Source organism: Phascolarctos cinereus, unplaced genomic scaffold, assembly GCF_003287225.1.
Source record: "Phascolarctos cinereus isolate Bilbo 61053 unplaced genomic scaffold, phaCin_HiC Scaffold_3;HRSCAF=262, whole genome shotgun sequence".
NCBI lineage: Eukaryota > Metazoa > Chordata > Mammalia > Diprotodontia > Phascolarctidae > Phascolarctos > Phascolarctos cinereus.
The window spans coordinates 76496366-76512781 of NW_027555736.1; the positions used below are offsets into that span (position 1 = coordinate 76496366).

General features: G+C 40.5%; 1 protein-coding gene across 50 annotated transcripts in view; it reads left to right on the top strand.

The window, feature by feature from the left end:
• The window catches only part of SORBS1 (sorbin and SH3 domain containing 1), a 306881-nt gene that overhangs the window by 260205 nt on the left and 30260 nt on the right, over nucleotides 1–16416 (top strand). For 46 of the 50 annotated variants that reach the window (XM_078150965.1, XM_020996940.2, XM_020996923.2 and 43 more), the window contains 3 exons: nucleotides 7514–7686; nucleotides 10425–10510; nucleotides 14734–14901. In XM_078150965.1, the coding sequence (XP_078007091.1) occupies nucleotides 7514–7686; nucleotides 10425–10510; nucleotides 14734–14901 (427 nt within the window). The remainder of the gene's footprint in view (nucleotides 1–7513; nucleotides 7687–10424; nucleotides 10511–14733; nucleotides 14902–16416) is intronic. The other 4 variants (XM_020996933.2, XM_020996951.2, XM_078150977.1 and 1 more) reach the window with 1 other exon arrangement.

Genomic DNA, 16416 nt, shown 5'->3' on the forward strand with positions numbered 1-16416 from the left:
AAGTGGGGAAAGGTGGGAGTCCACCCAGGGACATTTGTCTGTTCGTTGTCTGGGATGCTTGCTCATAACTGGCTAAACCAGTCCCTTTACCATCTATTATAGTTTATTGTTCTATGGTGGTAGAGAGCCAGTATTCTACCCTGGACAGAGTGTGATACTTGGAGTCAGGAAACTCTGGGTCCTGCCTCTAACACTTACTAGCTGTGTGACCATGGGCAAGTCATTTAGACTTTCTGAGTCTTAAACACATTGTTAAGATTTATCTGTACTTACTGGTTGATCTACTAAGTTATGGATGGGTTGCTATCTGAACTGGTGAAGGGAACTCTGATGCTGCTGAAATTGAAGATCCATGGTATGGTATTACCCAATGGCAGGCTTGCCTTTAGCCTCTCTAATAGTAATAATAATTATATATATATAAAATATACACACACACATATATATATATTTATATAAATGTATATATGTTATATAGATATATATATAATATATATGTGTATGTATATATGTAATATGTATATACTCATACACATGTACATATGTGTGTATACATATGTAAATGTTTTCTAACATTGTGATGATTTTTAAAAGAAGATATTGCTTTAATATACTTTTATCTACCTCAATTTCTTAATCTTTTAAATGCTAGTTGATAGCATAGGTTAATGAAAAGAGCCCAGGGTCATATCTCACTCCAAGACAAGTTACTCCCTGTATCTAGTTCTTGTAAAATGATAAAATGAGAGGGTTGGAATAGATAATTTCTAAGAGATCTCCTAGCTCTGTGTTTCTCAGAAGCATCTTTGAGCTCTGCCATATGCTATATGAACTTGAGGACGTCCCTCTCAATACCTCTGAGCCTCTTGTTTCCTCATCTGAAAATGAGGGCTTAGAATAACACTGTCCCTAAAGTTCTTCCTAACTCTAACATACTAAGGTTCCATGCATTTGTTGCTTGTCCCTTTGAATTTAGAATCATCTAGACAAAATCCCCCTAAGTGAGGGCTGCCAGGTCCCAGAGGAGTATGGAACTGGTGAGGTTGTCAGAGAGCTGTTGTGGAGGGAAGCCCAGAGAGAGAGCGGGATTAATTCAGTTGAATAGGAATTTCCCGATGTAAACTGGGAACCAAGAAGTGAAGAATCAGACCTCCATAGATGGGACACAAGATTTAGAATGTCTGCTTGCTGGTTCTTTAATAATCTCCTAAAATGATTTCTTTGTCTCTAGTCTCCCACTCCTCCAATCCATCTCACCTCATTCATCTTCCCAAATAGAAATTGACTGTTTGTTCAAAACCGGTCTGTCGTTCCTCATGGTCAATGTGTTCTAAATTGTTCAGACTAGCGGCAGGGTGATTTTCCCCTCTAAATTATGATACATAACTCCTAAGGTACCATTCTTCAATCAGTCAATAAACATTTATGCCTTACTATGTGCCAGGTACTGTGTGCTAAGTACCAAAGATAAAAAAGAAAAAGCAAAACCAGACTTGCCCTGAAGGAGCTTGCATTCTAACTAAGTGCCTGCAAGATAAATACAGAATAGCAGGAAGGCCTGGGAAGACCAGGAAACACTTCCTGCACAAGGTTGGCGTTTGAACTGCATCTTGAAGGAAGCCAGGGAAGCTCAGAGGCAGAGGTGAGGAAGAGAGCACGTTAGACGATCCTCTGTTCTACCCCATCTCATTCTTCGCAGTGACTATTTCAAACCAAACAGTGCTGGGTTTGGATTCAGATGACCTGGGTTCAAATTCTGGCTCTGACACTTATGGTCTGCATGGCCTGAGACAAGTCAACTTATTGGTCCTCAGTTTCTCAACCTGTAAAATAAGGGAGTTGGACCAGATGGCTTCTGTGTTGCCCTCCAACGCTGCAGCTGTGATTCTGTGATGCTATGAATCCAGAGCTCCCACACTTGGCCACAGATTGCTTAGCCTCCCACTTCACTGAGAAGACTGAGGCCATGTGACAGGAGTTCCTTCCATGTCTTATATTCCTCACACCCACTCATTCCTCCTTTCCACCGACCACAGAGGAACAGCCTTTTCTACTCCTTGCTAAAGCTAATCCTCTTCCTCAGGGGTTCATAACATGAGGGTCTGTAAACTTTATAAAAAAATGTTTTGATGACTGTATTTTAATATAAATGCCACCATCTTTAGTTCTTAGGAGGCAGAAGTCTCGCTCAACAGTAGATTTACTCATCTTGGTCACTAGATGGCACTCAGGACCCTTTTTTGATATGTTCAGTCATTTTTCAGTCCTGTCTCACTCTTTCTGACCCCACTTGGGGTTTTCTTGGAAAAGATACTGGAATGGTTTCCCATTTTTTTTTCCAGCTCATTTTACAGATGAGAAAACCGAGGCAAACAAGCTTAAGTACCTGGGGTCACATAGCTAGTAAATGTCCAAGGCCAGATTTGAACTCAGGGAAATGAGTTTTCCTGACTCCAGTCCCAGCATTCTGTGCACTGCGTCGTCTAGCTGCCCCCCCCCTTTTGATTAAGGAACTGTAAAGCCCAGGTGCCCATGAGAGCAAATGGTTTTTAACAGCCCCTCTCTAACAGAATTGCAAAAGGGAAAGCAACTCAGATAGTAGACCTAGAACTGAGACACCTGAATTCTAGAGCTGCCTCTGATGCTAACTATCAGACCTCTCCAGGGCTTCAGTCATGTCATCTGTAAAATGAGGAAAGTAACTTATACCCCTCAGGGCATGGATCAGGAATAAATCTCTTAGAGCAGTCCCTTCATCTCTTAAAATCTACCTCCACAGTGGTGGACTAGGATGAAATCAGCTGATATACTTGAAATTTGTAAAATGCTAGATAAACATAAGGGTAGCTGGGTGGCCCAGTGGACAGGGTACAAGGCCTGGGGTCAGGAAGACTCAACTCCGTCAGTTCAAATCTGGCCTCAGACACTTGCCAGCTCTGTGACCCTGGGCAAGTCACATCACCCTACTTGCTTCACTTTCCTTATCTATAAAAGAAGCTGGAGAAGGAAATGGCAAACCATTCCAGTGTCTCTGCCCAGAAAACCCCAAATGGGGTCACAAAAAGTCAGACACAACTGAAAAATGACAACAACAGACAAGCATAAGTGCTTGTTATTTAATAACAGAACAGGCAAACTAACTTAATAGCAAAATATTCATTATTACACTTCCTTCCTGCATTCCCCACCTACTCTTTCCTCTTTTCCACTGGTCATAGAGAAGAGGCTGGCTCTTCCTTGGAGAGGAACATTTCTGTGTGGGGCTAGCATGGCAGCCTAGCCTTAGAACCAAGAAGACCTGAATCTTTGCACGGACACATCCAGACCTCTGTGATCACAAATGAGATAAGATCATAAAGTGCTTTTACACAGTGCTGGCATATAGTAGGTGCTTAATAAATACTCTTTCCCTTCCCCCTTCCCTTGTGACCACGGTCTCTTAACAGACTCTGTGAGCCACCAAGCGGTTTTTTTCTAAGGCTGTAAGTGACCTCAGAATTGTTGATTCGTATTGACAAGAGGAATTTTTACACCGAGTGTCCCCTGCTGATGAAGTCACAGATCTAGTTTTAAAAAAATAAGTTTTCCTTCAGTGTAATCTTCCTGACAAACAATTAGGCACTGAATTCATTTTATAATAACTATTCCTGGAATTATAACCTATAAATAAATGGAACTTACCTTCAAATGCCACCTCTCTTGTGTAACTTTCCCTGCTACTCCTAATTAGTGATAATCATTTCCCCCCTCCAACCTTGCTTTTGTTTTAAACCCTTCTGATGAACTCCTCCCATATTGCTGTTTTGAATGTGCAAGCTTGCCTCACATAACTTAAATTCTTTATTGAACTAGAGTTCCAAGTTTCAGTATTCAGTCAGGATCACTGCTTCCTAGCCACCAACTTTTATTTTAAGAAGCTAAGGTAGATTTTGCAATTTTTCTTCACATTTGGTTTCTAGTAAAACTAATACTCTAATACTAAAGACTGACATGTGCAATACATAGTCCAGGAACTGAGGAGGAGATATATCTAAATAAGACATAAGATTTGCCTTCATAGAACTTATAGTCTAGTACAGGGATTCTTTTGGGATAGCAAAGTAGAACAGTGGATAGAGTACCAGGCCTAGAATCATAAGGACCTGAGTTCAAATCTGTTTTCAAACACTAGCTATGTGCCCCTGGGCAAGTCACTTAACCCCATTTGCCTCAGTTTCCTCATCTGTAGAATGAGCCAGAGAAGGAAATGGCAAACCATTCCAATATCTCTGCTAAAAAAACCCAAAATGGGGCCATGAAGAGTTAGATACAACTGAACTACACAACAGCAGGGGTTCTTAATCTAGAATCCATGAATTGTTTTTTAAAATGTTTTGATAACTATCAAAATATAATTGGTTTTCTTTATGTTTGTATGTATTTTTACTTTAAGCATTTACAAACTTTATTCTGAGAAGGGGTCCGTGGACTTTATCAAACCGTCAAAGTGTTTCATGAAACAAAAAAATGTTTAAGAGCCCCAGTTCTAGAAGGGGTATATGATATGTATGCAAATTGGTTTAATGAATCTGCATAATGCATTCCTTTTAAGAGATTCATAGAATTGTATGTGAGGTCCTAGAGGGAAAGGTCATTATTGATAAGAGACAAATAAAGGAAAGTTCTCTGGAAGAGGTGACATTTGAGTTGGATAGGGAGGAACCCAACAAAGAGTGGGGGAGCTTGGAGGGATTCAACACATAGAATGATAACAAGGGCTCATATGGGACAATTGTAGTGGCAATAGAAGGAAAGGATGGATGCAAGAGATATTGTAGAGATAAATCAACAGGACCAGATGTTTAATCAGAAATGAGATGAAAGAGAAGGAAGAGTAAAAGATTAATATCAAGATTTCACCAATAGAATACTAGGTGAATAGTCAATAGTTGGACCTCTAATGGAAGTAGTAAAATCTGGAGGAAGAACAGGTTTAAGATGAAAGATGATAGAGGGGTAGCTAGGTGGTTCAGTAGATAGAGTACTGGCCCTGGAATCAGGAGAACCTGAGTTGAAATCTGGCCTCAGACACTTATTAGCTATGTGACCCTGGGCAAGTCACTTAACTGAAATTGCCTCAAAAGAGAGAGAGAGAGAGAGAGAGAGAGAGAGAGAGAGAGAGAGAGAGAGAGAGAGAGAGAGAGAGAGAGAGAGAGAGAGAGAGAGAGAGGAAAATATGAAAGATAAGATAGGTTTTGGCTATATTAAATTTAAAGTTATTGAAGTAACAGCCTTTTCAGAATCAAGTATAATTAGTTAATCAGTCTGTTAGAGCTAAACTCTTAAGTGCAATACAGGAAGAAAAGATAAAAGACAAAAAAAAGATACCACATGCTATTATGGTAGCTCCAATCCAACTCATTTAGATAAGCTACAATTTTTTTTAAATAGGTGTACAAAAGGAAAGACATTGTCTCAAGATGACCATCATTTCAAAAAACAAAAAAAGATAGCCATCATTTCTTAGACTAATTCCTGATATAAATGGCCACCTCTACTAGGAGACAGAAAGAACCACAAAAGAGCCTCTGCCAATAAATAGAGTCAATCCTCAACATTCACAGGTTTAACTTTTGTCACTTCGAGCATTCCCATGACTTTGTTAGTAACTTCATTTTCACTTTTGTATTGGCAGCCCTGCATATTCACAGCTATGCGCAATAGAGAAAAAAATGAGAAGTGTGATGCACAGAGCCACTGGTATCCCACTAGGCTTTTCATTGGTCTTATTCACGCTACTGTTACAAAGATTTCCTCATGCATTTATTGCATATTTTCGTTGTTTGCTTTTAAAACTCACATTTTGTCTTGTGATTGTGCTCCCAACGTGTAATGCAAGTCCTTTGGACTCTAAGCCCAAGTGTGCAAAATCAGGGATGTGGCTTAGTGAAAAAATAAAAGTGTTAAATAAACTTCATGCTGCAATGGCTGCAGCTGCTGTCAGCCACTGTTGTCCACAAGTTTAGTGTTAATGAACTGACTACTTGTTATATCTGCAAAAAAAAAAAGTATTTATGGTACTATAGATTTCATGTGTTATTAAAAGTTAATATTATCTGAATTCATTGGATTTTTTTAAGATGTTAGCATAGATGGTTACAGAATTCTAGGGAATTACTAAAAATGTTTTGCTTGTTACCAATTTTATTTTGTGTACTTCATTTTATGGGTTGTTTCATGGTTACTGTGTTGGTAAAGTGCTTATTAAAGAATTAATGCTTTGTTATAAAGAATTGCATGTAGAAAAGTATATTTTCAACAATCTCTAGCAAAAGATTACAGTTTATGGTGGTTGTGGGAACCTAACCCCCTACTTCCTACAGGTTCAATGTATCAACATTTGCATTTTTGCAAATGTTGAGGATTGGTTTGTATCTGGTCCCCTTCTCAAGTGGAAAGATAACACAGCCAAAGTGCCACATAAGTGTAGTCTAAATTCCTTACCAAGAAAGATGGTGGGTGTTTATTAGCAATAGTGCTTCATGAAACAGCAAAAGAAAAGTAACAAGGGAGAAAATGAGCTCTTAGAGAACTTGCCATGAAATCTGGCTAGACACAGAAAGACACAAATAGACATGAAATGGAACAGATCTGCCAACTTTTCTAGAGTGAGCTCTTCTCATCAGTCAAAAATGTAGAGATAACGTATTTGAATCCCACTACCTTAGTATCTGCTGTGCTATGCAAGGAAATAAATTTGCATGTAAGAAGCTATATTTGGGAAAGGCAGCTGGACCTGGCCAAATGTATATAGAAGAAAGCAATGCTGGAGGCAACATAAATTTTTTTTTGGTGGTGAGGCAGTTGGGGTTAAGTGACTTGCCCAGGGTCACACAGCTAGTAAGTATCAAGTGTCTGAGGCCAGATTTGAACTCAGATCCTCCTTACTCCAAAGCTGGTGCTTTATCCACTGCACCCCCTAGCTGCCCTGAGGCCACATCATTTTAGAGGGTCTCAGGGATTGATTTTTTAAGGTTTCTCCTGAAGGAAAAGGTTCTGAAAGGAATGAAAAATTTCATAAAAATCACCAATCAGTCTATCCCTGGCTGGGATGGCTTAAAATTTCTAAGTATTTGGTAGTGGACACTTGAAAATAAGTTCTTTGAGAGCATGCATTTTGGCAAGTTTCTTTCCTTGCCTCATCCCCAGTACCTAGCACTGTGAATTGCACATGGTAGGAACTTAAATGCTTTAACACATAGTAGGAACTTAAATAAACTGTAGCTACTCACGGGGCCACCTTCCCTATAAAAGGAATCTGTTGGTACTTCTAAATGAAAATGATTATTTTATCTGACAAACATTTCATATTCTTGCATGAAATTTTATAGAACAGATAGGTATGTGTTTATTCTTTAACTGGTAACATGCTTTCGTTTCCTCTCTTAATTTCTTTTAAAGCTGATACTAAATCTGACTTTTTAAAACCTACAATATTCTAAATCTGACTTTTTAAAAATTATAATCTTTATAGCTCATATTCACCCAATATCCATGCAGTGAAGAGAGAGTCAGAGATGGCTCCAGGGGATTCCACTGGTTTGGAGAATGAAAGACAGATTTACAAAAGTGTACTGGAAGGCGGAGACATTCCTCTCCAGGGATTAAGTGGTCTCAAGCGACCTGCTAGCACTGCTTCCACTAAAGGTAATGGGGTGAGGATGGTCAGTTTTTATTTCTCCTGCACACAAAGAATGGAAATGACAGTTGTGGTTGATCCTCAAGCAGTCAGGAGAAGTTCTGACTGGTCCAGATGTACATCCAAGCCTTTTGAGACCTCTTATGTCATATCTCCTGTTATCTTTCTGATGGTAGCAGTTTTTCTTTCTCAGTCCCCTAGCTTTGCCATTCTCTCTTTAAAAAAAAAAATCAAATCTCTCTCTCTCTGAAACCAGCTGAGTGTCCTTTTTCCCAGAAACACTTAGTGGGAGTGGGGTGGGGGGGAATGATTTTTCTTTTAGTTACCCCATTTGCACCTGCTTTGCAGCTCAGTGATTTTTATGTTGCTTTCTGACACCAAGTGAAAGAGATGCACTGATAAAAAATGAGCATGTGACCTCTCCTTTCTTCCCTGCTTCCAGCTTTTAACCTAATGGGTTGTGTTTATTTTATTCTGCATGCTTACCAGTGGATCGTAAAGGTGGGAATGCTCATATGATTTCCTCTTCTTCAGTTCATAGCCGAACCTTTCATGCTAGTGATGTGTCAGGGCCTATGTGTAAACATAAGAAGCCCCTGTCTGCAGCGAAAGCCTGCATTTCTGAGATCCTCCCTTCCAAATTCAAACCCAGGCTGTCAGCTCCAAGTGCTCTCTTGCAGGAAAAGAAGAGTGTCCTGTTGCCCCCAGAGAAGGCTCAAAGCTATGAAAACCTTTGTAGCTCCCCTGCTTCAGAGGATTCCAAAAGAACACTCCCATTGCAAGGAGGAGGAAGCATTGAAAACCTTCTTATGCGGGTGAAGCGAGAGTATGGCACCAAGTCTGGGAGTACCCAGAGCCTCCAGGATTACGGGGCCAGTGCCAGGAAGTATTGCCCCCTCTCCAGGAAGGGAGGTAGTGAATTCACGATGCTTTACAAAAATATGCACCACATTAACCGAACTGGGCTCCACCTGGGCTCCGTCTCCTCCTCCAGTGTCCGGGACCTGGCGTCCCATTTTGAATCCAGTAACCTGGGAGAAGCCAGGGGAGAGTTCCACCTCAGCCAGCAGAGCTCTGAGCACATTCCGAAACACACGGTCTCCTCACGGGTCACAGCATTTGAGCAGCTGATCCAGCGGTCCCGCTCCATGCCGTCCCTGGACTTATCAGGCCGACTGAGCAAGTCTCCTGTGCCACTGCTGTCCCACAGTGGTCTGAGTGCGGCCCGCTCTGCTGAATCCCTCCTAGAATCTCCCAAGCTGCACCATAGGGAGAAGGATATCACAGAGCACCCCACGGTGGCCTATGCTTCTCCCTCCTGCAGCAATATGGAAGAGCCAGCTTTGAATCTTAGGGCCCTTCTACCTGCTCACCCTCCCTCAGCCTGCTCAGAGGAGCTTGACCATCTTTCCACCATCTCCAATGACAGTCGGGAGGGCAGCACCAGCAGTGTGCACAGTGATTCTCAGAAACATCGGCATAACAAGTGCAAGGGTAGCTGTCCAGCATCTTACACCCGCTTCACCACCATACGGAAGCATGAGCAGCAGCAGGCCTCCAGGAGCCCTGGCTGGAGAGTGGACATGGGAGGGGACAAGAACATTGTCCTTAGAAACATCTACCTCATGGGCCCCCTGCCTTTCAGGTTGAAAAAGCCCCTCCAGTACCATGCCCGAAAGCTTCCACACAGTGACTCTTCTGGCCCAACGATGCGGCAGAAAGCAGAATCCCAAACTCATCCCCTTGGGAATGAATTCAGCCCCAAAGGGGAAGGGAAGCCCTCTGTTCCCAAGCGCCAGTCATCACTCTGTGTCCTGGAAAGGCTTAGCCAGGTCCCAGAACCCTCTCCAAAAAGAGCTGTGATTCCAGAAGACTATCTGGGCACCCTTAAACCCAGTGGCTTGGGCCCGTGTTTAGGTCCCAGCTTGGATAGGAACAACAACCCGCAAAATGACCTTGGAACACCCCCCCGAGGTGGCTTTTTGTCTCCTTTACCAGTGTGACCTCCTCCGTCTTTCCCATTTTGCTTGCCTTGTGCCCCTCCTTCCTTGTCCCTTGATGCTTGTCTCCTGGTCTGTCAATTATCACCTCTGTGTGTTGCTTGGCATTTAATCATGGCTAATAGTGGCTGCCCCTTTTGAGCAAAAATGAAACAAAAACAAAAACAAAAACAAAAATAAAAACAAAAAAAGAAAATGCATCTGTTATCCATAGAATTATCACCAAGCCCTACATTGAAAGAAAAATTGGCCACTTAGATTGCATGAGGACCATTAACAAGGGAATTCTGGAGGTTCCTATTCTTTGCCTCTGTCCAAACCCACTTGAATGAGGAGCAGCCTCTCACGTTGGCCCATGTGTGTGAATGTGTACTTTGTCCCAATAAGACCATATCGGTCTTATTAGTGGGGATGCTCATGAAAGGAGATGCTCTGTTTTTATCTCCTTTCTCAATTCACTGGTTTCCTCTATTCTCAAATGACCCCACAAGTGGATCCCAAAAAAGGTGGGAGGGAAAAGTAGAGGGAAGGAGAGGAGGCCTAATATTCAATAAGTTTGATATTTGATCTTTCCAATATTTTGGTGTTTTACCTTCCCAATATTCAATCAGTTTGATATTCATGAAAATGCCTTAAAACGTCTATTGTGGGAGAGTGTGTGGATTGCCAGGAATGTGTGCCCCCTCCTGGGTTTTTGGGAAAAAAACTCTGTGTGTTTTAACTCTGTCTGCTATGTTGTTTTGAAGATTCAGAATCACCTCGGCACTTCACCCCAGCTGAATACTTGGAAACTACTGAAGATTTTATTCGAAGGCGTCATGATGACAAAGAGGTTAGTCCCATCTCAAAGTCCCATAGCTTTTCTGAAGTAAAAATGGAAAAAGATACTAAGTATTTGGCAGATTCTGTGCCAGCCTATCTTTGTCTACAAAAGTAATTTCATTTCAAAGTGCAGATGGGGCTAAATCCCCATCTCCAAGCCTTATGTGTAACTTAGGGCAGATTACTTCCCCTCTCCAAAAAGTGGAAATATTAAGATGACTATTCACTGCTGTGACATAATAGAAAATATTGGCATTTGGTCCTAAATGCAGATCTAGGGTATAAAAATTACAAATAAGAATCCTTTTAGGGCTCCCTTTCTCCATGGTTCCCCATCCCCCTGGGAGGAGGTGAGGGGAACACTCAGGTATATAATCCATTTCTTTGTCTTTCCCCACTTCTGTTAGAGGACTGGCTTATAAAAGCAGAGGAAGCAATAATAACAATAATGGTCTGTATAAAAACTAGCTTGGGAAGATAACCTGTAACCCAGCAGAGAAGATATGCATAGAGTACAGAAAACTTAAGTAAGAAAGGGGGAAAGGAGATGCCTGGTACTTTTCACTTTGGCCCATCTAAGAATTTGCAAATAACATTACTGCTGAGAATGGGGTAAAGGGCTTTGGAAAGCAAATGAGTACTGAATGGTTCATAGTGGTGAGTCAGCACAAGATGACTGCCAGGTAAAATTACTGCAGCTGTCTAATAAAGAAGAAATTATTGGGTGAGAGGTAAAGGTGATCTCATCTGTGCTTACCACCAGTCAGATGGTATGCTGCTGTGATTGTTCTGGCTTTTACTTGCCATCGTAACAGCTTGGCTAAGATGATGTACCAGCAGTTGACCCACAAATATGATGAAAGGATTTGCATGAAACTACAAGCACACACTTAAGAATGTGTTGAGAGTAATGCCTGACCTCCCTGGCCCTCACTATCCTTATCTGTAAATTAGGAGGTGAGAGGTGGTGTGGTTTACTTTAGTGAATAGAGAGATAGCCTTGGTGCCAAAAATACCTGGATTCAAACTTTGCCCAATGCACATACTAGCCACATGTCTTTGGGCAAATCATATAAACTCTCAGAGCCTCAAACAGCAATCTTAAGGCCAAGTTACAGATGAGGACATGACCTGAAATGGAAGATGTGGGTGATTTCCAGTCTTTGAGAGGTGCTGGGATTGAGCCACAATAACAAATTGGATATTTTGCCTTTTGATAAATTAGTGGATAGAAGACTAGCGGACTGATTGAGCTACCTTAGCAAGAGTGTCAGAAAATTTGACACACAAAAACCAAGTACGTAATATTCAGGAACATGGAGGAAAAACCAGTTCGTTCAGTAATTAAGACTCTTGTTAATTAGGTGTCTCACAGGAACAGGGATTTTTACTTTGGTGAAAGTGTAATTGAAAATACTTCTATGCATGTGACACCAGTATCCTCCCATGGTCATGAATTACATGGGACCTTCAAGGACTTTTGCTGTAATAGAACTTTGTTTTAATGAGTATACCACTAAAAGTCACGGTCTTGATATGAAAGCCTGCTATTGACACCTTAAGTAAAAGAATTGCTTTTAGTCCAGTAGGACAAATAGGTATATTCATATGTACATATAATTGCTGTCCCTTTCTTCTTTCAAAAAATCTGAAACTTTTAAAAAATATTGTTTTATTTTGATGGGTGGTTTGCAAATTTGGGTGTGATGTTCTTAAAGGGCAAAGTACATGTGAATTTTGGGCAGGGGATAAGAAATGTAAAGAATTCAATTACAACTTGGTTCTCTTCTTCCTTTTTCCAGGCACAATTCAAACGATTCATGATAAAGAACTTATAATGTGTTACATCTACATGATCAGAGACCATGAAAATGTATTTGTTGTGTAGTGTAACCTGCATTAGAGAGTTTGTAGTAACCTGATCAGCAAATCGATGTTATAATGGACCATCCATGGGGCACAGAATAATAAGAATGATAATAGTCAGTCAGTTGGTTAATAAGCAGTTATTAAGCAACTGTTATGTGCCAGGTACTTTGCTAACCTGGGGGTACAAAGAAAGGAAAGAGACAGTCCCTGCTCTAAACAAGCTTATAATCTAGTGAGAGCTGACCTGTATAGTTAGCCTTACAGTTAACAAAATGCTTATCTTAGTCGATCCTTACAATAATTCCGTGAGGCATAGTCAGTGTGAGTATTATTAACCCCCTTTTACAGATGGGGAAACTGAGGTTCAGAAGTTATATGATGTACCCCAAGGGCCAGGTCATGCAAATATCAATCAATCTATCATTTAACAAGGATTATTAAGCACCTGCTGTATGCCAGGCTCTGTGCTAGGGATGAATTACAAAGGATGAAGTAAGCCCTGCCCACAAGGAGCTTATATTCTAATACCTGGGCGGGGGGAAGAACTGGGCCTGTAAACTTCATCTTCTGAGTTCAGATCCAGGGCTCCTTCCTTTACAGAACAATAGCTTTATTTCTCTTGAACCTTGATTACTATAACCAAGATTTCATCTTTATCATCAAATTTTGGTTTCAGAGCATTAAAATATGAGAGCAACAGGGCCTGTATAGTTAAAACAAATTGAATCTCATCTTGTCTAAGTGGTAGTGATATAGTTAGGTCCTGATTAGTGCAAATAGTGAATCCCATGAAGTGGTCCCTTTTATAATTATGAAAAATATGATAATTGGCTCCAGACCAATGGGAATATGTAGTGTCAATTTGAATACTGCAGCCACTTCTGGAGAGGCATTCATTTGGACCAGCTCTGAAGCTATCTGATACTGAGATCAGACCTTCTCTAGTGCAGCCTCATGGCCACGAGATAACCCTGGGCTTTCAAAGACTACACCAGTGGAGAACAAACCCTAGAAGGTCATACTAAGTGGGAAAGGCTTTATGTCTATATCCCTGTCCTCTGAGGACCAACGTAACTCAAGCTAGAGAGTATTGTTAATCACTAGGTCAGCTGCCAGGTAATGAATTTTTTCAGCCACAAAAACTCTCAAAGAACGTCTACTAAGACCTTGAAGGGATGCAATCTCTGTTGAGGGGGAAAGCCCCCACACCCATGAAATCAAAGACTCTTGAAGTAGTGAAGTGTTGAGATGAGTCATTCAGTAGGTGACATCTTGCTTGCCATATGGCAGGCTCCAGGTTTGACTTCTGACTGATGTCATGGGGCTTGCTTTGACAAAGGAAAAGCAAGTATTAAAAGTGATATAGACAATATTAGCATGGCCTCTGTATAACCATAACATGATGGTGTCAGGCTTTATCTTTGGTTGCCTGGGTAAACACATTGCTTACAAGACCAGGGTTAATAGTTTTATCTATCTGTGGGATGGTCAGTGTTGCTCTGTTGTTGTATGACCTTAGATCTTCTGATAAGCCCTCGTTAGCCATCTTGCAAATACATATTAACTGATTGTAACAAGTATGAAGAATTTGGATGGCTAGGTATAAACCCATTCCTACTTCTGGAAAAATAACTCAAAACTCATGTTCTATTGATGGTGGGTCAGGAATGCTACCTGTATAAGCAAAAGCAATATTGTTGTTAATTGCATTTATGGAATATTTTATCTCATTTAGACCACTTTCATATTTCCCTTATTTTGTCTCTAGATCAGTGGTGTCAAACTCAAATAGAAACAGGGGCCATCAAACCATACATAAAGATCCCTGTGGGCTGCGTGTTGACTTAGAAAACCACGTATCAACATTATCTATGTTCTATTATATTTTTCATTTAGTTTAAATATGGATTTTATTTAAATAATATTTATTTCAGTAATTTAAATTCTACAAATTAAAAATGAATAATTTTAATAATGTTTATATTAAATATTTCATTTATTTAAAATATTTCCCAATTACATTTTAATATGGGTCCAGCTGCAGTCAGGTATGTCATAGGCTGCTATGTGGCTCATGGACTACGTGTTTGACACCTCTGGTCTTAATGGAGAGCAAAGCCTCCCCCCAATTTTGCTTTTGTTGGTGTGATTTCATTTTGTTTTACAGTACAAATAAATTAGATTTCATTAAGTGATTAGCTTTATCAGGTTTTCTTCAAGACTAGTATTGATCAGCTAAGTGTACTCTGCTATACTAGCCAGATGGGTTTCCACAGCCTCTTTATCCTCAGTTGTTTTTGTTGGCAGTTTTCAAATTCCCAGGACCAGATATTTCATTGTCCATTTTATGCGATTTCATGGCAGAAACTTTTAGCGGACCAGAGACGGCTTAAGCGTGAACAAGAAGAAGCTGATATTGCAGCTAGACGGCACACGGGTGTTATTCCAACCCACCATCAGTTTATCACTAATGAGCGGTTTGGGGACCTCCTAAATGTAGACGATACAGCAAAGAGGAAATCTGGGTTAGAGGTCTGTTGGAGTTACCTCTGTTTGCTGCTTGACCCAAAGCCGTATTTGCCTCCTACCATGTTATCCTATAGGCCAACATTAGTTCTTCAAGCAACATCTTTCATACTGGCTTTATTTAGGCTTGCTTTGGCTCTCTTGTGGCTGGTCAATGGAAGCAATTTCTATGACGTCAGGAGCTGTGTATGTTAAAGCATGCCTTGCTGAGACCTGCTGGTACACCCTTCAATGCATGCTTTTAAGCATCAGCTATCTTTATGAGCCCAGTCCTGCATCATATCGCTATGGTATTGTTTTGTCTCTGCCTTCTGCTTAGAACTTGTATGTCTTGTTGATCCCAATGTGTGAATACCTTCTAGTTTGGCCATTCATAATTTGTGCCTTTGATCAGATGGTCCAGTGAAACTTGGGCAGGGCTATGCTACAGAAAATTATCTGGAGAATTCAAGAATTGCCCTGAATATTTGCTTGAATTTAAATTCCCCAACTGTAGAATTCACCAGAGTTGGGAAAGCTCCAGACAGTAGTTAACAACTCTGGAAAATGTTTGCATAGTTGATTCATTCCTAAAATACCTAAAATTTTAACGGCAATGAGATTTAATCCTTACAGAAGAGATAGTGAAAGAAGTCTCTTTAAGGTGATTTTCTGAAGATCTCATAGCCTTCTAAACACTAAGTGATTTAATTGTATGTATCATGTGTCATGACTCTCAAGTAGCCCTGCCAAAGATGACTGGTTTTCATTAAAAAAATATATATATATATATATATATGTGTGTATATATTTATGGCCAAAGTGATTCTAGAAGTTTGATTTGGGGAAAAAAAGGATTTGGTGATCTTTCAAGGTGAGTTACTGTGTCCATGTTGTTGACGACATCCTGTGAGGAGCAGATACATCACTGTGAAGATATGAATAACATGGATGAAGGATAAGGAACACCATGAAGGGAAGAAAGGATGTGAGGAAGGAAATAAAGGGATAAGAGAAGTGGAAATGATGGGAAGGAGAAGTTGAGGAGGGCACCAAGGAAGAGGATATCAAAGTGATGAGTACAAAATGAAATTAAATGGAAGAGGAGAGAAGGAAGGTGGCTGATGTAGAAAATGTGGCTGACTCATTAATGGGTCCATGCCTAGAGGCAGAAGAAGGGATAGCTACCATGCTACCTAGGTGCAGAAGAACCAGTTTTGGCCTCCAGGTTTCTGAATGTCCTAGTGAAGGATTTTTAAAAATCTTTCTTTGTGATGTGAGGATGTTTCAATCTACAAGCCTATCCTAATGACAATATACATACATTCACATAACCAAAAGAGGTTTCCTGTAGGCTAGTCTTGAGCAAACTTTTCTACCCTCATTTATTTTCTCACTTGAATATTTCCTGCCTCTGTTTTGGAGGAGAAAAGACTTAGCTCCTCATCTGAACACTTATTCCCCTCTGGTGGGTTTCTTAAGTTGGTCATAGCTGCAGGAGCCAGTCTGAGAGCTTGGATAGAGAAATTAGCATGTGTATGA